Source organism: Myxine glutinosa, chromosome 4, assembly GCF_964187855.1.
Source record: "Myxine glutinosa chromosome 4, kmMyxGlut1.1, whole genome shotgun sequence".
In the NCBI taxonomy this organism is placed as follows: Eukaryota; Metazoa; Chordata; class Myxini; order Myxiniformes; family Myxinidae; genus Myxine; species Myxine glutinosa.
The window spans coordinates 14249881-14273391 of NC_136264.1; the positions used below are offsets into that span (position 1 = coordinate 14249881).

At 44.2% G+C, this 23511-nt stretch overlaps 1 protein-coding gene across 2 annotated transcripts in view; it reads left to right on the plus strand.

Annotated features, from left to right (window-relative positions):
• The window catches only part of UBE2D3 (ubiquitin conjugating enzyme E2 D3), a 78046-nt gene extending 54735 nt beyond the window's left edge, over window positions 1-23311 (plus strand). The window contains exons 1-4 of one of the 2 annotated variants that reach the window (XM_078775481.1): window positions 6995-7263; window positions 7842-7947; window positions 17895-17988; window positions 21422-23311. In XM_078775481.1, coding sequence (XP_078631607.1) covers window positions 7127-7263; window positions 7842-7947; window positions 17895-17988; window positions 21422-21522 — 438 coding nt within the window. In that variant the 5' untranslated portion in view covers window positions 6995-7126 and the 3' untranslated portion in view covers window positions 21523-23311. Of the gene's footprint in view, window positions 1-6994; window positions 7264-7841; window positions 7948-17894; window positions 17989-21421 lie in introns of those variants that run through there. The other variant, XM_068111920.2, reaches the window with a different exon arrangement.
• The last annotated feature ends 200 nt before the right edge of the window (window positions 23312-23511 follow it).

Here is a 23511-nt window from a genome sequence, read left to right on the forward strand (position 1 = left end):
TAAAAATGATTGGATGTACAGCCTGGAAGCTAGAAGTTGTTATTGCGTGAAGAAGAAGAGGCGTCAAGTGTGTGGATTTAATTATTTATCACATGTACAGACTGAAAGCATCGTTGGACACGACCTGTCGCGGTCATTTTAACCTCAAATAAAATTCTAATTTAAGATTTGTCAATAGCTGAGGTATAGTAACAAACGAATAAAACAGATTTGGTCAAATTCTGACTTTTTTAACTCGATTGCATTTGACAGAGTTGTGACAAGCTGAGGAAGAAGAAACCTCGCATTGGCTTCTCCAATGTGCCATAAAAAAATGGATATCTCTTGAATCGCTAGTACCTCAGACCGTGAGTTGGTAATAATTTATATAATTCACACAGTGCAATACGTGCAGGCCGCTCCACGGTGCGACCTTGCGGGCTTATCAACGAGGCGAGGCGTGACACACGTGTCTCAGCATACCTCAGATCAAGTTTGAAAACCAGCATCAACCGTGCATAAATTTGCATATTCGATCATTTTTGACAAAGTTATGGCACTTTGAACTTTGGTAGGGGACATGTATTGCAGCGCAATACTCAGAATGCTTGTTTGTATAAATCAGCTAAAGGCTATTTTGGGACGGATTGTTCAAATCCTGCTCTAGATTCTGATTCAACTTTAATGTTGGAGTTTGACAGATTCAATCCATTGCAGTGCTGTATTTGCAAAGTTTTTATTAGTCCCCGACCGGTGTACACCGGAGGGGACTATAGGTGTGCACGCCGTCCCTCCGTCCGTCAGTCCGTCACGCAAAGAGCAGTTTTCCGGACTTTGTTTCTAAACTCTTAATGCTAATGATTTCAACCTTGGCACATGGTTTCCTCATGATAAGTTACAAATCAAGTTCGAACCTCACGACGTTTAGATCATTTTTGACAAAGTTATGGCACTTTGAACTTTGGGAATTCTGATAATTCTGATGATCCTTAACTCAATGCCATTTTAAGTTTTAATTTCCTTTAAAAAACAATTTCTCTGCAATAATAGGACCGATTGAGATCAAATTTTCACCATAGGAGGGACTCGGTCTGGAGAATATTTTAATGTTAATTATGACGTCACAGGTTACGTGGTTCGGCCGCCATATTGTTTTTCGTGAAAACACGAAAACCCCTTTTTCTCTGCAATGGCTGAACAGATCGAGGCCAAACTTTGCAGGCAAAATCGCATACCCATGACGAACAAAAAAGTCAGCGAGCATGACGTCATGCGTCACATGGTTTCAGAGTTATGACGTTTTTAAGCATGAACCTTTAAAACTGAGCTCCTCCCTCATTTTTGATTCAATCAAGGGGAAACTTCACAGATCTGTTCAGCATGTCAGTCTACTAAAACGTCCTTTTGGAATTTGCGATATGGCGCGTGGTTTGGCAGATATTGTTCATTAAACAAAAATATTTTAAAAATGGATATCTCTTGTTTATTCTAGAGTTCTCCTCAAGCCGCACCTCGCGCCCTCAGCCTCGTCTCGCGAACGTCAACAGCGCGACACAGCACGCACTTTCCAGAGGGGCGGAGCCAAACCGAGCAACATGTATATACACATCGATCATTGATCGTGAACCGGAAAATATAATAAATTACTGAGATTTAGCGACTCGAAAGGTTCATTATCAACAACTTATTTTCTCGTGCTTCTGCTGACCTGTCTGCAAGGTGTATAAATCGAAGTCCCGAGTGCGAATCACAGGTGAGCCCGTCCTGAGGTAATTTGCGATTGGGAACGATTCAGAACCTGTGGGTGAATAACCCTTTTTAATTTCCCCAACAGTTTTCCGGACGACAGACTGCCGTTAGGGAACATGTATTGCAGCGCAATACTCAGAATGCTTGTTATTATTGGTTCACGAGTTATCAAGTGACCACTATATTCGTCGTGTGTGTGTGTGTGTCTGTTTGTCCGCAGCATAACTACCTGATGATATCATCCGATCTTGATGAAACTTGGGTGGGAGGTTGATATCATGATCTAGTTGTGTCCTGCCTAGAGTGGGCGGAGTGACGCCCGAAAAAGAGGTCTCTTTAGGGGGTAATCTAGTTCAAACTACATCTTCTCCGAGGGGTTTGGTGGAATCTGACAGGGGTTTCGATATTTGGTTCGGCCAATGTCATGTCAAGCCCCACAGAGCTCGATTTATCTTCTTTTTTTTTCTTTCTTTTTTTGTATATAGAATCGAGGCTCGTGAAAGAGCTAACATTTATTTCACAAACAAATCAAACAGACAAACAAAATATATAAAAGGAGGGAGCGGTAGACAAGATGGGGAGAGAAGGGGAAGCACACAAACACAACATTTGAGAGCAGGGACATCGGGAGAGTTAGCTATATATGCTAGCTTGGCACGGCTCGCTGCGCTCGCCTCACCAAGCGTCGTTACTGAGGAACGGGCTTATTTTAGCTGAGACCAATGACTGTACCTGAGTTGCTGTGTTGTCATGATTTACACCAATCATAATACAAACAATTACTTTGCACAAATGTATTTGTTGTGTTTGTGATATTCCATTTTTATAGGCTATTATTCCATAAATATGATATTCCATAAAAAAAACATTGCCTCAAACAGGGAACCATGATTGTCATGGGGCCCGCAAGGCTAATCCCCGCTCTCGCGGGGAAAAAATGGCCTTAAAACGATCGTTCATTCATAGGCAATTTAGGTTGAAGATTTAGGTTGAATGTTTTTTTTTAAAGAAAGAAATCCTCAGCACACACATAGGGGAGGGGTAGGTGCAGACTGGAAGTTTGGGACGATTACACCTCACCACCACGTAATTCAAAACACCTCACCACCAAGTAATTCAAAACACCTCACCACCAAGTAATTTAAAACACCACAGCCATAAAACACGTAATAAAAACACCTCACCACCACAAAATTAAAAACACCTCACCACCACAAAATTAAAAACACCTCACCACCACAAAATTGAAAACACCTCACAGCCATCAAACACGGAATAAAAACACTTCACAGCCATAAAACACGGAATAAAAACACCTCACAGCCATAAAACACGTAATAAAAACACCTCACCACCACGAAATTAAAAACTCCTCACAGCCATAAAACACGTAATAAAAATACCTCACCACCACGAAATTCAAAACACCTCACAGCCATAAAACACGTAATAAAAATACCTCACCACCACGAAATTAAAAACACCTCACACCCATAAAACGCGTAATAAAAACACCTCACCACCACAAAATTAAAAACACCTCACAACCATAAAACACGTAAAAAAACACCTCACAGCCACGAAATTAAAAACACACCACCACGTCATTTAAAAACACCTCACCACCACGTCATTTAAAAACACCTCACCACCACGTCATTTAAAAACACCTCACCACCAAGTAATTCAAAACACCTCACCACCATGTAAATCAAAACACCTCACCACCATGTGATTTAAAAACACCTCACCACCATGTGATTTAAAAACACCTCACCACCATGTGATTTAAAAACACCTCACCACCATGTGATTTAAAAACACCTCAGTGATTTAAAAACACCTCACCACCATGTGATTTAAAAACACCTCAGCACCACATCATTTAAAAACACCTCACCACCACATAATTCAAAATACCTCACCACCACGTGATTCAAAACCACCACAACGTTATTAAAAACACCTCACAACCACGGAAACAAAAGTTTGAGGGAGTCGTTAAGTGACAACACAGACACTGCCCAGATGTGTAGCTATATAGATAAATGACTATACCCGAGTTGCCGTTTTGTCATGGTTTAAACCAATCATAATTCAAACGATTATTTTGCACAAATGTATTTGTAATGTACGTGATATCACATTTTATAAACAATTGAAGTTGGAAAAAAATAAAATCCCCCCCCCCCCCCGCGGTTTGGTTTGTCACCCAAAAAAAAATACCCGTAGGACATACTGACGGGAGAGATATGTGCATACCAGAAGTTTGGTACGATTTCACAAAAGTTTGAGAAAGTAGTTCAGTGACAACACAGGACAGACGCTCCATGTACATATATATATATATATACACCTCACCACCACGGTATATATATATACATGCATGCATACATACATACATACATACATACATACACTTTTTTTTTTTTTTTAAATAAATACTGTATATATATATTGTTATGTTTGTGGGGTAGTGCTATGTAGTAAGGTAGATTTGTGTAGGTCGGTGCTCCGATGGTCGTGATAAGAACCATCACCATGTAATTTTTGTTTCGCCGAATGTCGGGTTAAGTGTATATTCGTGGTCACACGAGGATGGCCCTCGTGATAACTAGTTGTAGGGATTATGGTAATATCCCCTGTACGTCATACCTCAGTAGTCATCCCTTTGTCCCTTATGGCACCGCATTAGACACTAGGAATCCATCACCATTAGTACACTAATTAATTAATACCACCAATAAAAACCAACGGAAGCCCAGAGTCAGGTTCACTATGTTAACAAATATAATTTCGTTCAAAATTTTGGTAGATTAGCAAAACTATACATTTTTGGAATATTCAGAGCATGAGGAATCCAAAAATTAATGTTTACATTTGCGTAGACACCTTTGCGAAAATGACACTCGGGACAGTGATGAAGATAGTCAGTTCACTATGTTAACAAATATAATTTCTTTCAAAATTTTGGGATTAGCAAACCTGTACATTTTTGGAATCTTCAGAGCATGGAGAATCTGAAAATCGATGTTGGCATTTGCACAGACACCTGCATGGCCGCCATTTTTGATTTTGAAAATGGCCGCCATAAAATACATATTTTGCGTGATCTCGGCTTCTAGTCAACCTAGAGACTTAATTAAATATGCTAATCCTATGTTTTCTGGGTCAAGGAATCCAATAAAGGCCTCAAAATAGTGCTCAGGATTATAGAAAAGCAACAAACAAAGGTATTTGAAAACCATTGTCTTTATATTTGTGATATAACTGTATTACATAATACATGATATTGCAAGTCCTTTGAAGTTATAGGTTGTTATAGGAAGTTATAGGTAGTATCAGATTGAACTATAAGTCCTATACACAGGATCTACGAGGTCTATACCGTTCAGGAATATGCTTTTACAGATCTTCATCACTGTCCTGAGTGTCATTTTCGCAAAGGTGTCTACGCAAATGTAAACATTAATTTTTGGATTCCTCATGCTCTGAATATTCCAAAAATGTATAGTTTTGCTAATCTACCAAAATTTTGAACGAAAAAACAGTGAACCTGACTACCAGAAGGAAGCTTTGTCACCCATTTTACCAACCTGGTGAGGAAACATCGAACAGGACAGGTGACTCCGTTAGGCCACAGCCTGGAGAGCCACGACTGGCTGGGGGGTTTGATGGGCAGACAGTGGTTGGTTAGTGCGGGGAAGCGCGATTGGACAGTGATTGGTCGAGGAGGAGAGCGCGAAGCGCTTGGCCAAGGGTGAAGGACTGACTCGAGAAGAACATTCTAGAGGTCTAGAGGTGACGGACTGATTGGGCAGGGTAGAGAGATGTCAGAGGAGGATGATAAAAGATCGATCGGGCGACATTCTCTGGCTCTTCCTCGTCTCTTTCCGTCCTTGGTCCCATGCTTCCTTCCTTCGTCCTCTGGCTTTTGTCCTTCGTCCTTACTTCTGCTTTTGGGGCTGGTGTATTGATTCTGGACACGCCAGCGAACAGGCGCTGGTGGCGCGGTTGAGGAAGAGGTCGCGGTTTGTGGACTCGGTGGGAGAGGTGGAAGCTTCACATGGCTGAGGCCGTGCCGAACGCATCAAGAGGCAGCGAGACTCCACGGCGCGCAGTCGGGGGGAGGGGAGGTTTCAAGGCGCCCCTGTGGTCGAGTGGTCTTCACTGCGAGCGGTGGGGGGGGGGGGGGTGGGGGGGGTTGCAAGGCACACCTGAGGCCTGATTCCCATGCGCGGGTCGAAGCCAGTCGGCGTGCATTCCTGCCAAGAACGGAGCTGAGTCCAGACAGCGTGCTTGGGGCCGACGAGTGCAAGCGGAAGACCCCAACCGATCAGCTAAGTCGCACATAAAATCCTAACCTCTATTTATTTCGTTAGTTTATCCCCTGTGCGTGTGTGTCTGTAATAGGAGCACTCCATTTCGATTAGAGGGATTAGTTAACCGCTTTTGCCTTGTTTGTTACCGGCCTTTCATTTCAATAAAGCCGGCGTTTATTTTTGTACATACAATCCGGTTGGTTTGAGTTATTTTTGCAGGGTGAAGACGTCGGCGAGACCCGTCCAGGTGAGTCGATACTCTTCTTCCTCGCGTATAATCCGCCATATAGTTGGATTTAAAACGCCTCCATTTGCCTTTCATGGTTCTTTCAGTGTTAATTGAGGGAACCACACGACAATATTGTTGCGGTTTTGAGTTTTGTACAATAAAGGTTAAATTTTCCCCTCATAGTTTAGTCACACAAACAACACGTAGCCTCGCGATAGTTCACTTATTTCATAGTATGTGTGAGAATAGTCCTTTTCCTGTGTTAGTTTTGCGTTGAGTAGAATAATGAGAGTAGGTCCTTTTCATACTTCCATTGCCTTATGCCTCTTACGCCTCCTTGTGCTGCCTTTGGCTTTTTGGCGCGAATTAACACGAGGCAGGCCTAGCAGGTCGGGTCGGGACCGAATGAGGACGGCGAAGAAGCCGACGGTAAGCGCGACCGCCAATCAGGGCTAAAAGGGGGTGGCTGCGGCAACGCGTCACAGGGCATGGTTGGAACATTCGAGAAGGCTCAGGGCGTGGCAAATATAACCCGTCGCGCAAAGCCCCCACAAAGAGTTGAATTGAGGAGTTGAAGGAGCACGGTCAGCATTAAGAGGACTCTCGAGTTGTTGGCATTGAAGAGCGCGGCAGCGTATAGAGTTACGAGATCGGAGAAAGACACGCATGAACCAAGATACGTGCTCGTATTAAAGTGGTGCTCGGTTGAGCTTAAGGCCGAGCCTATATTGCATTGGGTTACGCGAGTGATAGCGCGCTGGTTACTAAACGCGCTGTGGAACCACCCAGCCGCGCTGAGACGCGTACATTTCCTTCCTGCCTCATCTGCTGCCCTTTTGTTCGAGAGATGCGCTACGAGGACCCTTTCCACCACCTGCTTGCCATCTTCGCGGGACGTGCTGGGACCGTGGAGAGCACGCCAGGGCGCTGTTCCTGGACGACCAAGGCAGCGCGTGGACACCATTCTGCCTGCAATTTCCCTGTGTGAGTGCGATTGGGCCCGTGTCTGGGTTATTATAAGATTGATTAAGTTCTGCTCTGTGTCTGCTTTCTACCGACTTGTACATTGTGTAAATAATAATAATTAAATCCTGTTGTTTCTTTATTCGACCGCCTCATGTTTTCCCTCATTGACTAAGCGTGGTACAAATAGAACCGCTCTAATCGGGGTCCAATATTAACGGTGACTGCACGGACCACATGGTACGCAATCCGCTCGGTGTACTCAAATTACACGTGGCTCGTGCGAGGCTTGGTTCCCCGCTTCCGTGGCGGCGCAGGTATTTAGGTACGAGCGAGACTTGGTCCCGAAACTCTACCTTGCGTTTGCCCGGAAAAGGCGTTTTAAGTCTCGGGTTACGCCAGGCCCAGAAAGAACAAGGGGCTCAATCCCCCCTTGGTAAGGGTAAGAAGGGTGGCGGAAAACCGTAACAATATATATATATATATATATGTGTATATATATAATTATATTTTTTGTCTTCAGGTTGCTCCTTGTCTTTTGCCAAACCATAGTAGTGAAAGAGTTCTGAAGTAATCTTGGCCTTTGTTATGCTCTGCAGGTTGCTTTTACCACACGCATCTACCACCCCAATATTAACAGCAATGGAAGCATCTGTCTCGACATCTTGCGATCACAGTGGTCCCCTGCTCTCACAATTTCCAAAGGTGTGTTACCAATTGTTCTCCCCATCCTCACCCGACCCCTATGACCTTGATGCAGTTATGTTACAGCATATGGTGTGTCTCTATTTATCAGGACCATGTTGTGCATACAATTCTTTATCACCTTGTAATCGACTTCAAAAGCTTCTTTATGGCATCGTTCACATTGGTCAGACATTCAAATGTTGTAGACTCTCCTTCCCAGTTGGCTGATTCTTGAGATGAGTACACGGGAGAGGAGGGATTGGGAGGGGGGCGGTCAAGACTGTTTGTGTGGGTCCAGTGGTAATTGAGGGGCGGTTGGGGGAGGTGGCGGGGGTTGCAGTTACGGATTGTAATGCAGCATTTTCTCTTTTTTCCTAGCTTTTATTGTAAATCGCGAAAGCTGTTTTGTTGTACTGTAATCGACAAATAGGCTGGGCAGGATTTGATTCTACAGTATCCCTCGATTTAAGAAAGGGATGTGTTCCTGGAGAACAGAACGTAAACTGAAAAAAAAACGTTGATCAAACTCGTTTTGCATTATTTTAAAAGTAAAGAATAGGTGATGCATTCCTGACCCAAACTTTTCGGCCTACCTAGCATATTTATGCCTCCGCTGACGAAGTCGGCAGAAGCATTATGTTTTCGGGTTGTCCGTCCTTCCGTGATAGGTTTTCGTTCCCGCGATAACTTAAGAACGGCTAAAGGGATCAAAGTCAAACTTGGTACAACTACTTATAATGATGTAAAACTGAACTGATTAGAATTTTGGGTCAAGAAGTCAAAGGTCAGAGGTCCCATTCGGTAAAAATTCTGTTACCGTGCTAACTTGTGAATCAGTGATGGGATTTAGACCAAACTTGGTGGAAGTATATATATTATATGATGCAAAGATGAACTGATTAGATTTTTGTGTCAAAACTCTGAGGTCATGTCAGGTAAAAAATGTGATACTTGAGAACAGCTGAACGGATTTGTATCGAACGTTGTACAAGTATATATAATGATGTAATAATGTGGGCGGAGGCATATCGGTCGTCACCGTGATGTTGAAGAGTGTCGTTCTAGTTTTGTTGTCCCCCGTCGCACCGTTTAGCGAAAGGGGGATTACGGGGTTCCCCTCCGTCCGTGTGTGTGTGCGTCTGTCCGTCCGTGCGTGCGTAAGCGAAGGACCGAATTCTAATTTGGTGTGTGGGTGCAACTAGGCATAAGGAAGAACAATATTGAAAATTGGGTTGCCACGTCAAACGCCAAGATGGCCACCACCAGTCCACCATATACAGACTTGGCATTTAATATGGAATATTTTTTTTGTGGGGTGAACTTACTTTTCAAGATGTCTTAGAACCAAAAGTGCATTGGAATTATGTTGAAATTATTCTAGATTTTGTTAATGTGACCTTTAAAAGAAACAAAAACCACATTTGACATTTCAAAACAAATAAATTGATCCTTGACAGTGATGTCAACTGATATCGAACTCAATTCACGGACAGTAGTGTTGGACTTCTGTACGTTTTCAGGTATCTCTTTATTTTGCACATTAGCCAAAAATTTTTTTAACAAAAGCAAAAGTTAAATTACAACTGGGATTACGGACAGTAAAATTACAGTTCAGTACTTCGTGTAACCCCCACGAGCATTCACGAGAGCAAGGACACGTTGAGGCATGCTGTTCACGAGATTTGCCAAGGTTTGGACAGGAATCGCTTGCCATGCAGTGACAAAAAAAACCAAAAAAAAAACCACCTTTAGAGGCCATTTTTCCCCGCAAAGCGGCGGTTGGCCTTTTCGGGAACCGTGGTTGTTGTTGTTTTTCGGTCCCCTATTTGAAACAATGTTTTACGGCCGGATGCCCTTCCTGACGCCAACCCTTTTTGCCGCCTTTAACGACAAACACCTTGGCACATTAGCCAAATTTTTTTTAAACAAAAACAAAAGTTAAATTACGACTGGGATTACGGACAGTAAAATTACAGTTCAGTACTTCGTGTAACCCCCACGAGCATTCAGGAGAGCACGGACACGTTGAGGCATGCTGTTCACGAGATTTGCCAAGGTTTGGACAGGAATCGCTTGCCATGCAGTGACAATAGCCTGCTGCAATTCACGCACAGAGGTCGGCTGCTGGTCCAAGTGGTCGATTTGACGCGTTAATTCTGCCCACAAATTCTCTATCGGATTCATATCCGGGGACATGGCAGGCCACTCCATATGCTCTACACCACGGTCAGCAAGAAAGTGTTGCATCATGCGAGCACGATGAGGCGGATTGTCATCTTGGAAGACAAAGTTTCCTCGAAAGGCTGCACGAGCAAATGGAAGCAATGTTTCTTCCAGAATGGCCCTGTGCTTGAACTGGTTCAGGTTTCCATTCAGAACAACCAGGTCAGTTTTTCCCCCTGCATAAAAAGCAGCCCAAACGGTCACCCCACCACTTCCAGCTTGGACTCTTGGCACTATACAATCTTTGTTGGAGGCTCCATGCACTTGTCTGCGCACTCGGACGCGGCCATCTTGACGACAGACCAGAAATCTAGACTCGTCACTGAAGATCACGTGATTCCAGTGTCCTCGCTGCCATTGACGGTGCTCTCTGGCCCACTGCAATCGGCGCTGGGTGTGTTGTCTGGTCAGGCGTGGCTTTCTCAGGGGACGCCTGGCACGATAGCCTGCTTGAACCAGTCGTTGGTTGACTAGCCTTCTGGATACAGGCACATTTGTCAGTTTCTGCCACTCAGCCCTAAGCCGATTAGCTGACTTGGTACGGCCATTGCGGACTAACCGGTGCAGCTGGCGATCATCCCTCCTTGTGGTTTTGCGGGGACGTCCTGGCCTCGGTATTGGAGTAGGGACACCCCTCTGAGCATTTCGTTTCAGGATCTTTGACACCTGACCTTGAGTGATGCCATACTGCCGAGCAATAGCACACTGTTTCATGCCGTAATTTCGTAAAGCCACCACTCCATGACAAACAGCATTGTCGAGTTGACGGACCATCTCCAGAGGAAGGGGCAATAACTTTTGGAGACGTGCAGCAGTTGTTTTCCACTAATACAGAACGCAACAACCCTTGTATACCCGACTGAAGCCAATCGTCAAATGCACCTGTCCATACATCTTGTCACGCCACCTGTGATATAATCCTGTTGTTGACTTCTTGCTGCGACAGACAATCAGTGACATAGTTCTTTTAACAAATAAATCAACAAAGTGTAAAAGAAACTCACCAGATTGATATACTGAGTTAAGAAAGTAAACCCAAGTCAAGAAAAAAAAAAAAAATCCATATTAAATGCCAAGTCTGTATATTGTTGCGGATATGGGATTTACATCCATCCATATCCGCTTGTAAATATTCCCCTATTTCCTCAATACTTCCCAACTATCCCCAATCCCCCCATTCCCTAGTCCCATTTTCTGTAAACAACACTCTGTAGACCCGACCTCCCCCTATTTCCCCCATTAAATGTCGCATCCAGGTCCACCGCATCTCACGTAGACAACTATAGGACATCTTGCTAGTTATTCTTAGTCTATGTCAGTTAAGGACTCGTTTCCATTAATTCTGACTCTTCGTTGCACCAGAATGTGATTGTATGGCACCGTTAGGAAGTTTAGGACCTCCCAATACCTCCCCGCAGCTCTTCCTCACGGTTCAACAACAACAACAACAACGGCGGCGGCGCGGGGAGTGCGCGTCCTCACTCCGGCTTGGTTGGTAGGGGGTGTTGGGAGGGCACCATGCCTTTCCAACGAGCCGCCATCGAGCATGTGCTCGACGGGGTTACCAAGTAGGGGCTCGCTGTCAGCTCCTCGTCAAGGGCGGAGCCCGGTAACCCCCGCACCCAATAGAAGCGGCGGACCGATCCCATCTGGGGCGGAGCCAACGAGCCGAGGGCGTGTGACTCCCCGCTGAGCATGCGCAGGAAGAGAGAGGTGACGTCAGATGCGCGCTGAGCTTGAAGCAAGAGAGACGCCACCTCCGAGCGCTGTGAGGCCTCCCTGGATCTATTGGACCGTGCTTGATCCTGTCCCCGAGCCAAGGTGCACCTTGTGCTATCGACTACCTGTCCTTCCCTGCCATCAATCCCTGTGTAAGTCAGTCTTGTTCCGTTTGTCTGTGGTCTGTCGGGGAATAGATAAGATTGTATCTAAGTGCCTATCTCTTCTGTGTCTTTTACCTCACTCTACCTTGTAATCTACCCCTTTTCTTCACCACTAATTATATCCTCCTCCGGAGGTCTTGAGAACTGTACCCCTTGCGTCGTTTCATCTATCCCAGTCGTTGTGTCCTTTCCATCATTGATTTAGCGTAGCGCGATTTGGCCAACGTTCGAGTGGAATCGGGTGAGTTGGGGGTAATCGGGTAAACTGTGCGAACACGGCGGCCATTCCGCTCGGTCAAGCAACATCTTTAGCCGTGTCCGTAACAATATGTCTGACCCTTGTGGATGAAATATCTTGAAAAATAAACGAACTACTAACTTCTAATCTGGTGTGGGTGTATCTACGCATAAGGAAGAACGCTATTGAAAATTGGGTCGCCACGTCAAAATCCAAGATGGCCGCCTTGCGTCTTCCTCTTTGTCAACCCACATCACTTCACCGACGGGGGACCTAGGCGTAACGCTTGTTTTATTGCTTTGTAGTGCCTGCGCCTTTGAAGCTACCTGAAGTGTGATATTAAACGACTTTTGGCGACGAGAAAATGACCCCTCCCTCCCCTCACCTCCACTCTGGGATTTTTAAGCCCCATGGCTAAACAGAATCATCAGACTCGGAGATGGCTTTTTTGCAGAAGATGTAAATACCTGCTTTACTCCCTGCTTCTTTTTTTTTTTGAACACACAATCTAATATGTATAAAGGTGTGTGTGTCGTGTCGTTAGTTGTTATCTCCATTTGCGGTTTCAGGAGGTGGAACAGAATCCTCCCAGGGCCTAAAGTGTCCATTTCCTCTTCAGTAAGGGATCACAGTTCATGGACAAAACTGTTCAACTTTTCAGAGTTTTGTTCCAAGGGCTCTTTTCAGGATCGTCACCGAACCCCGGATTGCCTCCAGTTGTCGTTCATTTGTGGTAATATTCCTGGGGATGGTTTTCAAAATCAGTGAGGTTCTTCTTCGTTGTTGGTGCTTCAATGATCACTGGTGCAATTTCGATGCTCTTCAGCTTCCAAGATCTCTTGACCTAATTTTTTTAGGTCCTGGTATTTGGTCATTTTCTTGATTTCTGCATTGTTTCGGCCAAAATCGCTTTGTACTGATATCTCAATCAGCAATGCTGTCTTTTCTTCCTTTTTGTTCTGTTTGTGTTGTGTTTGTTTGTGTTGTGTTGTGTTGTGTGTTTGTTTTGTGTTTGTTTTTGTTTGTCCTGTTTGTTTGTTTTGTTTTGTTTGAGTACAATGTCCGGACGCAATGCTTTGTTTTCTATGTTCACACTCAATGGAATCAGATCGTACGTGAGCATGACGTCTTCATTTTCAACGATTGCCGTGTGTGTGTGTGTGTGTGCGTGTGTGTGTGTGTGTGTGTGTGTGTGTGTGTGTGTGTGTGTGTGTGTGTGTGTGTGTGTGTGTGTGTGTGTGTGTGTGTGTGTGTGTGTGTATATGTGTGTATATGTGTGTGTGTGTGTATGTGCGTTTGTGTTTGTGTTTGTGTTTTTTTTTTAAACATTTGCGTGTTTTTTTTGTTTGTTTGTTTGTTTTTGCGTGTTTTATTTTTATTTTTAATTTCTTTGCGTGTGGGTGCATAAAACATGTATATAATGCATAAAAAGAATGTGTGCATACAACACGCAGCATTTGATGTGCAAAACAAAAGTAAATATGCCAAAGCAAAACCACAACCACAGCCAAACGTGTATAAACCATGTGTACATGCAAATCCCGAGCATTGAACTCCAGACATCCTGGGACCAACCAAAACTCTTCCATTCACTCCCTTGTACATCCCTTCCACCAACATAGCTTCTGCTTCTGGGCTGCACATCCAACCATTTCACCTTGCATCTCCAACCTCTTCTCCACCAGCTGTCTCAACGTGAACATCCCATCCGTCATCACCCTCCCCTTTTCAAACCCCTGCTGCTCCTCTCTGATCTCCATCTCCACACTCTTCCTTATCCTCCTGTCCAGAATCTTCTCCAGCACCTTCATGACAGGACTTTGGGAGCGTAAAGCCCCTGTACTTCCTCGGATCATGAACATCGCATTTCCCCTTCTATATCGGCACAGTTTTCCTGTCCTCTAATCCTCCAGGATTTAATCTTCTCATACGTATGTTCAACAGCCTCTTTGTCCAACTGACTCCGACTGCTGCAATCATCATCTCTACACACACCTCATTTCTGCCTAGTGCTCTTCCCTTCTTCATCCTCTTCAATACCATCCACACCTCCACCACCTCCACTTTATCCTCCACATAACTTGGTAGCTCCAGCTCCCCGTTACTTCCTTCCCAGTTCAATAGCTATTTTAAATATCCTTCCCACACCATCAATGCTGCTCCCTCTCCCTCTCTCTGTCTCTCGTCTCCCGCCACCATCTTTGATCCCCTCCTCCCTCCCCCTTACCCTTCATGTCCTTGCTATCCTCATCAGTGTCACGAGAGCCAGTTTATAAATAATCTTCTTCCCACCATCCTCTTCCAACTTGTTGTGCACCACCTCTTGCGTATCAAATCCTGGATTCTGTGTCTTTTGCACCTGAGAAGGTGGAAAAGTTTCTGGCAACCCTTGACTGACGCTGCAACTGGACTGGATGCCATCAACTCGCTTGTGCACAGCTCGAATATCATCTCACGTGTCCTTGCCATGTCCACAGCTCTCCTTGCTGTTTTCTTCTTCTGCCAATGCAGGTGCAGCAACCCCATATCCGGCTGCCTTCCTCTATCCTTGTCCTTCTCTATCCTCTTCAAAACTTCATTTTTTTCACCAACTGCCTTCACTACTTCCTACTTCCAAATGCCAAACCCAATCACCCATGCCACTACATGTACATTGTACAACCACCCACAGGCTCTTAGACACATTAGAACTACACCACAATGACACTAAAGTGACATCCTTCGTAACATCCCCACACCAAACAATGGAAACTACAAAAAAACATCCACATCCACATCACCACAAAAGCAATAAACAACCTGAGCCCAAACAGTATCTTGGGCACAAAATCCCGACCCATTGATGACACAGAAACTACTCTCCAGGTCTGATCGTGTTCATGTCTTCGCTGTGGACACCACCCACAAGTTTTATACTATAAACATAGACTTGACAACACCACTGACGACACCTGCAACCACTGTCCCTCCCCTCCCTCCTCCCCCATTGATCCCACGTTCCAACTACCGAGCTGTACCTCTCTTCTGAACCGCTGCCCACCTGGCAGAGCCAGTACCATCTTGAATAATTTGCGCCATTCAGGTCGCCAATCAACAGCGCTGTCCTGGATTATCTATTACACTACTACCTACTACACAGCAGCGCTGTCCTGGATTACCTATTACTAGGGAGATACCCGTGCTTCGCACGGGTGGGAGGCCAGAAGCAAACAGGCAATGCAGATACGGCGAATGCTAAAGCACGAAACCAATAAATTCCACATTCCTGTGGCACCTTCAGTCGCACGTCAGACATGGACAGCAAGTTCGTGAATGACTTCCATGAAAAACGTACCCGTTCGCAAACAAACAGGTACGTTCACATATAGAAACATCGATCGTGAGACCATGACGAATCTGCATATTGCGATCCGCGAAGTTCACGTTCAGAAAGTAGAAACCATCACGGCATGTCGTCATTCACTTGAACTCGATATTTCTTTTTTCATTCCAAACAACATAACTCCAATTAATCACAAAATAAACTTTTAACAACATTGTTAATGTTTCCTTCATTGTAAAAACTACCAAATCAACAGTTAAAAGGATTTTGAGTCGATAGGTGTTACGGCCTTGGCGAGATTGATGGAGACAGCGATCTGTTAGCGTATTCACCGCCCAAATAGCTATGTGGAATTCTCTCATGTGGAGATTAAATGTTGTTTGCACTTTGGCCGAGGTCATTATTTACTTTTAATGATGTTTATATACGAATGATGTTTGATGATGTTTATATTGGTTTTGGTCGTCCTTTCCGCATGTCTCGTGGGATTGTAAGTTGGAGAGACGGCCGTGATGGCGGGGAGCAAGGAGGATGGAATTCTCTCAAACAGGGATTCAACCCGTGTCCTTGTAAAAGGTCTTTGTCGGAGGTCACCGAGTTCGGTCGGTGCAGCTGTGCAGCGATCGGTGCAGCCGTTTGTGTGGCACCCGGGAAAACAACATCGTCACAATGAACGTTATGCGAACGCGAATGTTATGCGGGAGTCCAAACCTGAGCATGCTGGAGACCAAGGCTGAAATTGGGAAAACTAAATAGCCTATTTTACTCCTGGAGATCCCAGGATTATCCACCCAAAATATTGTTGCGATCGGTTCAGCAGTTTTTATGGTACCTACGAATGGACGGACGGACGAACGAACGGACGGACAGACAGACAGACAGACAGACAGGCGGACATTTGGTGAATTATAGTAAGATACTACTACCTAGTGCACTAGCCTGCTGACCCATTCTGTGTGTTAGTTTAGCATCCAAGCAATAAATACCCCACTCTTTAACAGGGACAGATATGTTGTTGCATATGTTGGCTCATTGTCTGTCCACATGTTCCTGAACTATATTTTTAATGTGTCAATAAGTGAAGAAAATCCTCCCTGTTGATTACAAAAAAAAAAACACATTTGTCTCAACTCCAATTAATCTTACTATAATTCACCAAATGTCCGTCCGTCCGTACGTTCGAAGGTACCGCAAAAGCGGCTCAACCAATCGCAACGATAGTTTGGGTGGGTATTCCTGGGAACCCTGGGAGTAAAATAGGCTATATTGTTTTTCCAGTTTTTCCAAACACTATGGAATAATATTTACCGATTAATGAACAGTGATGTGGCTTTTGTTGAAATTCTACAAATACTGTTTATTCTACGTACCAGGAGAGAGTAGATCGACTCCTGACGAACTTTTCCTATATAAAGTGCGGCTCCGAAGTAACATGGCAGCGTGTGCAAAGCGACTGAGAAACAGGTGAAGCGGCCGCTTCCGTGTTAGATTCGGCGCGCACTCTTCACACATAAACGTGCGACTGAGAAAGACGTGTTGCGGCCGCTTCCGTTTTGCAGAATTCAATCTTTTTTCAAAATGGGTGTCATGTACTGTTTAGATTTTGAAGATTTGCGTGTGATATGATTCAACGGATGTTTATATGAATCGTTTAAAATAAAAAAAGGCTTCAATTTCTGATATTTTTCCTTTTCATTTGGGCTTCCCAATTGAAGCCCCGCCCATAGGGCGGGTACCGTTGCTAGTATTTATGAATTTCATTTTATCTTGAGTCTTTGTCACACATGTACCTTGCACCATCAACATATTGCTTTGCTCGCTCATGTTTTGTTTCATGAGTAAGTTTGTGTTAATGTCCCATCAGCAACCTAATAAAGCATTTGTTTGATACCTGTGGTTTAACAAATTAATATTGAGATCTCTGCATATTGATTCTAAGATTATACTGTTGCCAGGATTTTGTAATCCATAATTTGGAAAGAAAACCTGATGTTGACTTTGGCATATATTTTTGCAATGTAAAATCTGCATGCATGCAAATGGAGTGTCGAGGCCTATGGGCTTAAATACTAATCTGGTACTCCTGTATTGAAGGTGGACAGTTTGAGGCAAGTGTTAATCCCAGCCTATAATTTGCAAATGTCCAACGATGGAATTACCTTTTTTGAGTTTTGTCTTTTTGCAATTCGGGTGGTTTTGCATCTTCCCTTGGACATCAGAGATGTTTTATTTCCGGCTTTTATGAAATTGTGACGTGCATAAAGTGAAACCATGATCATGCTTTTATTTGTTCCTACAGTGCTGCTGTCTATCTGCTCGCTGCTCTGTGATCCCAACCCAGATGACCCCCTGGTGCCAGAGATCGCGCGTATCTACAAAAATGATAGGGACAAGTAAGCGAAAGCATGCTTTATCCCTTTTTTCGTATATTTCGCTCTCCTTGGCTGATTGTGTTAATGTGGCAGTATATATTTTCATGTTTAGCTGGGATTTTCAAATCGTATTCTGACAACGACCGAGCGGAGTCCCTCGGTGCACGGCCGTGTTATGGGTGCTAACCACCCTTATCCAATTGTTCTTTAACTGATGAGCACAATTGCAACTGCTATCAGCACCACCCAAATTCACCCGGAGACCAAGTAATTTTATAATGAAATCGGTAACACTGAGCAGGAATTACAACAATCAGTTATACACATCTCTCAACCCTTGCTGTATACGTGCTCACAAATCGAGGAATGGACAGAAATTCCTTCCTTTATCTAACTAAATGGGCCCAGTCATTCCACAAGGATGGACAAGGCAGAAGCTACTTTGGCGAGACGCCACTGGACCTTGAGGCATGAGCAGGATTGAGCCAACTTGCTGAAATCCGTTCCCGACCTAAGATGAGGGGTGGGTGTGGCTTGATGATTATGGTGAAGGTGGGCGTGGTGTAGACGGCACCTTTAGGGGGTCGTTAAGGGGGTAAACCCCACAGTACTTCCACGCAGCTCCACCAGGCAAGGTTCCAGGCTTCTCTTCCACCGTGCTGCACCCGCCTTTGTAAAGCCCACACTCACCCTCTGCCCGAGCACATTTAGCCCCTCCCTCTTCAGCCTATCTTGGTCTGTGGCCCAGTTTTATGGGTCAAGGCATTTCCCACCAACTGGTGACACAGACACTCCTGAGGGCCCGTGTGGCGCCTCGACATTTCTTGCCCAAACTTGCATCCGATGGCCTACCAGGACAATTTAAAAGCATAACAAATTGCAAAGGCAAGCATTAACAAAGGGTTTCCAGGGTTAGTGGTTTTAGCTAAAACATTGGGGTAGGTAGATGACATCTTTCTACGTAGATGATGCGTGTCTAATTTCACAATTAAAATTATCTCATGCTTATGTCTGGTGTTGGCTTCGCGGTTGGGGTGCCAGCTTGGGATCCTCGGATCCTGGGCTCGAATCCCGGTCGAGCGCTGAATTAATGCCAGGGGGGGTTGACTCAGTCTGTCATCCTTCCGAGGTCGGCAAATTGAGTACCAGCTTGCTGGTAATTCTCTGTGTGTCGCAAGACGTGACTATCAGGGTTGGCGGCAGGAAGGGCATCCGACCGTAAAACATTGGTTCAAAAAAAGGGGACCACGGTGCCCAAAAAAAGGCCAACCCCCACTTTGCAGGGAAAAATGGCCTCTAAAGATGGTTCTTCTTTTTTTTTTTGTCCCCCGTCGCACAGCGGAGCGAAAGGGGCACTATGGTTTTCCCGTCCGTCCGTGTGTCCGTCCGTCCGTGTGTGCGTGCGTGTTTGCGTGCGGGCGTGCGTGCGTGCATAAGGGAAGGACCGCATTCGAATTTGGTGTGTGGGTGCAACCCACATCAAAATCCAAGATGGCCGCCGCCATGTATGTCTGATGCCATGTATGTCTGAACCTTGTGAGATGAATATCTTGAAAAATAAGCGAAGTACCAACTTCTAATCTGGTGTGTGAGTGTATCCAGGCATAAGGAAGAACGCTATTGAAAATTGGGTCGCCACGTCAAAATCCAAGATGGCCGCCGCCATGTATGTCTGAACCTTGTGAGCGAAATATCTCGAAAAATAAGCGAAGTACCAACTTCTAATCTGGTGTGTGGCTGTATCTAGGCACAAGGAAGAACGCTGTTTAAAATTGGGTCGCCACGTCAAAATCCAAGATGGCCGCCGCCATGTATGTCTGAACCTTGCGAGATGAATATCTTGAAAAATAAGCGAAGTACCAACTTCTAGTTTGGTGTGTAGGTGTATCTCGGCATAAGGAAGAGCGCTATTGGAAATTTGGTCGCCACGTCAAAATCCAAGATGGCCGCCACCATATATATGTCTGAACCTTGTGAGCGAAATATCTCGAAAAATAAGCGAAGTACCAACTTCTAATCTGGTGTGTGGGTGTATCTAGGCACAAGCAAGAAGGCTGTTTAAAATTGGGTCGCCACGTCAAATTCCAAGATGGCCGCCGCCATGTATGTCTGATGCTTGTGAGATGAATATCTTGAAAAATAAGCGAAGTACCAACTTCTAATCTGGTGTGTGGGTGTATCTAGGCATAAGGAAGAACGCTATTGAAAATTGGGTCGCCACGTCAAAATCCAAGATGGCCGCCTCCATGTATGTCTGAACCTTGTGAGCGAAATATCATATCATAGCATGTTTTCTGTGTCTTCCACTTTGTCAACTCACATCACTTCACCGACGGGGGACCTAGGCGTAACGCTTGTTTTTCTTGATGCTAATACATTTAATGCATGAGATAACTAACCTTTCCTATGCAAAGTAGGCCCCACGAGGTCATTTCTGCAATTATCTTATATAATGCGATATGTGGTGTCTGTCTGCATTTGTGCTTTTTCCTGTCTTGCGTTTCTGGCGGCCGCTGCATTTGAAAAGCCCCACACGCAGGTCAACATTCTACCAGAAGGAATGCATGATGCCAAACGAAATACATTTTATATGTATAAATAGAACATGGAATCGCAGTTTGTTTATTAACAGTGCGTTAAGACACGACCTGTGCTGACAGGATGGTCGAGACTAGAGGTATGCACACTCCCCTCTAACCTGCCTAGCCTAGTTTTGAAACCTGATCTATAAACTGCCATCCCAGTGTTTCACAGGTAGGGTGATTCAACAATGTGTTCGCCATCCCTTGGATGCAAGTTCAACTGGGCATTCCGTCTGCCTGCATTAGTTGGTGGAGGTTAAATATCCTATGGTATCCTTCGTGAATAGTGAGCGAGCTATCTCTGGCACCATGAACAAATTACAAATCCTGCCCTGACCGTAGGCAACTCTCGGCCCTGGCCAGCTGGTTTGTGAAAGACTTGGCCAAACTTTCCCTGGCCAACCCTACCAGAACATGGGAATAATTGTAGCTGTTGAAGAAGAAGGTGGGTAGCTTCAAAATTGACTGGTTCTAAAAAAGAAGAATAATGCTGTGGATTTGCTGTCAGGTAAACTCTGGTTACAGTGTCTTACTGAATGATAGGGACGTGGGTTTAACTCCAGAATCCGATTTCCAATATTGCTGAGTGAGGATGAAAGAAAAGTTAACATTATCCCGCCCAGGAAGCAAAGTTTTTCCTTTTTTTTTTCCATATTTGGCGTGCAAAGTTCGATTGTCACCAATAAACCAAACTCTCTTTTTGGTACAGGTAAAACGCGGAACAATGTTTGAATTGTCTGCCCAACACCGGCTGCGTTCAAAGTGTTTATTTCTATTTTTGGCTGAGCTATGTTTGGTATGTTTATGTTCAGTTTGTTGTACGTCCAAGTCACATGGCCACTCTCCTCATCCACCATTTTCTGACATTCCAGGTACAATAAAGCGGCCAGAGAGTGGACAAGTAAGTATGCCATGTGAGATTGTCGATGGGTCTCATTCCCATTTTGCAACCGATGAGACAGAAGGAAGGTGAACATCTGCACTCTGCATTGACAAAAAAAACAAAAAACGCACAGGAGGACAAAACGCGGTCACCCAAATACAAGTCTGCTAACTGTGTTTGCATTTTTAGCAACAAATTAATTTTTGTACTTGCAGGGTGGCAAATTCTGCTTTGCTGACCAGTTTCCAAGTCATACTTGTGCTGTACATAGCATTTTGTTTCGACCAATGTTCAGAATTTATGGGGAAGCCTTCCGTGCTCCATTTGCTGGTGCACCCCTGCTTTTGATGACTGCTGGATTTGGCCATCCTCTGCACTCTTCCCTGTCACTTATGTATTTCCTGCTCATGGCTTTGCTCTTCTGGCATTCACATTGTGTTTTAAGGCATGTTATTGGGGGTGTGGAGTCGAGGGCGTAAGAGGACCGGGTTGTTTTGTTTTGCAGTCAAAAGGTGTTTGGGTGTGTCCAAGAAAATTCGTTCCTTTGTTAAAGTGTGGAAAAGATGCTCATTTTTGATTGGCCTATTTCGGATGTATCAAAACGCAGATTCACTAAATTATCTGAACAATTTTAACAATTATCAAGAAGAGTAAAGCTACAAAAATGTTGCACCAAGATCGAAAACACCAAATTTTTACCGACAGCAGTCCGCTTCATAGAATGCGTTTGGAGTCCTGCCCTTTTTTTTTTTTCCCAAACAAGTCCCTCTCGAGATTTGGCTTTGGGGAATATGTTGACACTCGTCCGAACGGGTTCAGTTGGGCTTCAACTTCAAGTTGCTGCATGATGGTTCCTTATTAATATTTAAGAAATGTATTTGTCATGTTTTATGGTGTATACTCTGGGAATGAAGCATTACGGTTTTCTTTCGTTCAACCTGCTTATATGTTTTCACCACAATTGGTCTAAATTATTCGAGGATGATTTGGCGTGGCAAAAGGGCCGTAAGGTACGTTGTCTTGACTCGCAAGGCCGAGGCAGTTCCTATTGACCATTTGATTTCTACCTGAGATTTCTAACATTTTACTAAAATGTGAATGAGGCTTTCGTTGTTTTCTGGCGATTTATTTTTTTATCAAAGCGCTATAAAAAAAATTGTGCTTTTCATTTTTTGGGGGGTTGGGTAATGGTTAGAGGTTTGCAGCGGTAAGGATTTTGCAGATTTGCAGCGGAGCATTTTACTTGCCGCCTTGACTGATTACCCAAAAAGGTTTCCCCCTCTGTCACAGTCACCATAAAAGATGCTTTAGATTATAATTTTTGCAGTGTATTTTCATTTCTCGGAAAGCGCCAAAATCCTACTTGAAATGCTATACCTTGTTACCATCTATCATAATATGATCTTGCTTACTGGCAGCAAACTATCTTAGTGATGATTAACAAGTGGTAAATTATTTGTAGGATTATAGTTCTGGTGTAGATCTGATCCTCCTCGCCTTGCTCTGTTGTCATATGATCCAAGCACTGCCATCATTAAACCAGCTGAGAATGTGAATCATTGTTGGACTTTTTGGTGTTTGGTTTCATGATTTGGGACGGCGGTCGGAGGTGTGAGGATGTGCTTTCCTGTCAATTAAACAGCTTTGCAATCTTTTGGTGATGGATTTGGTATATGTTTTTTTCTGATTTGCATGCAAGGTTTCCCAGGAAGTTTGACATGGCAAGCGAAGGATCTCGGAATGGTTAAATTGGTGGATTGCAGAATTATCTGAGAATCGGGCAAATGTTCTGTTTTTGATTCTTACACGGTATTGCTAGAGTTGTACCTGCAGCTTGAGATGCTGTCAAAATTACATGAATAAACGTCTGTTTGCAATGTGCCGTTTTCTTTTTAGTTGCTTTCGTTAAATATGCAATTTCGTTTTTCAACCTTTATTGGCATATACGCAGTTGTTCTTTATTTTACTGCAGAGATTGAGGCTCAAAGATTAGATGGACATCCTGCAGGATTGAAGAGAAGGTGAAGATTGACACAAATGGCAAAAATAACAAAAGGAAGACTGGAGAGGGTGCAGGTG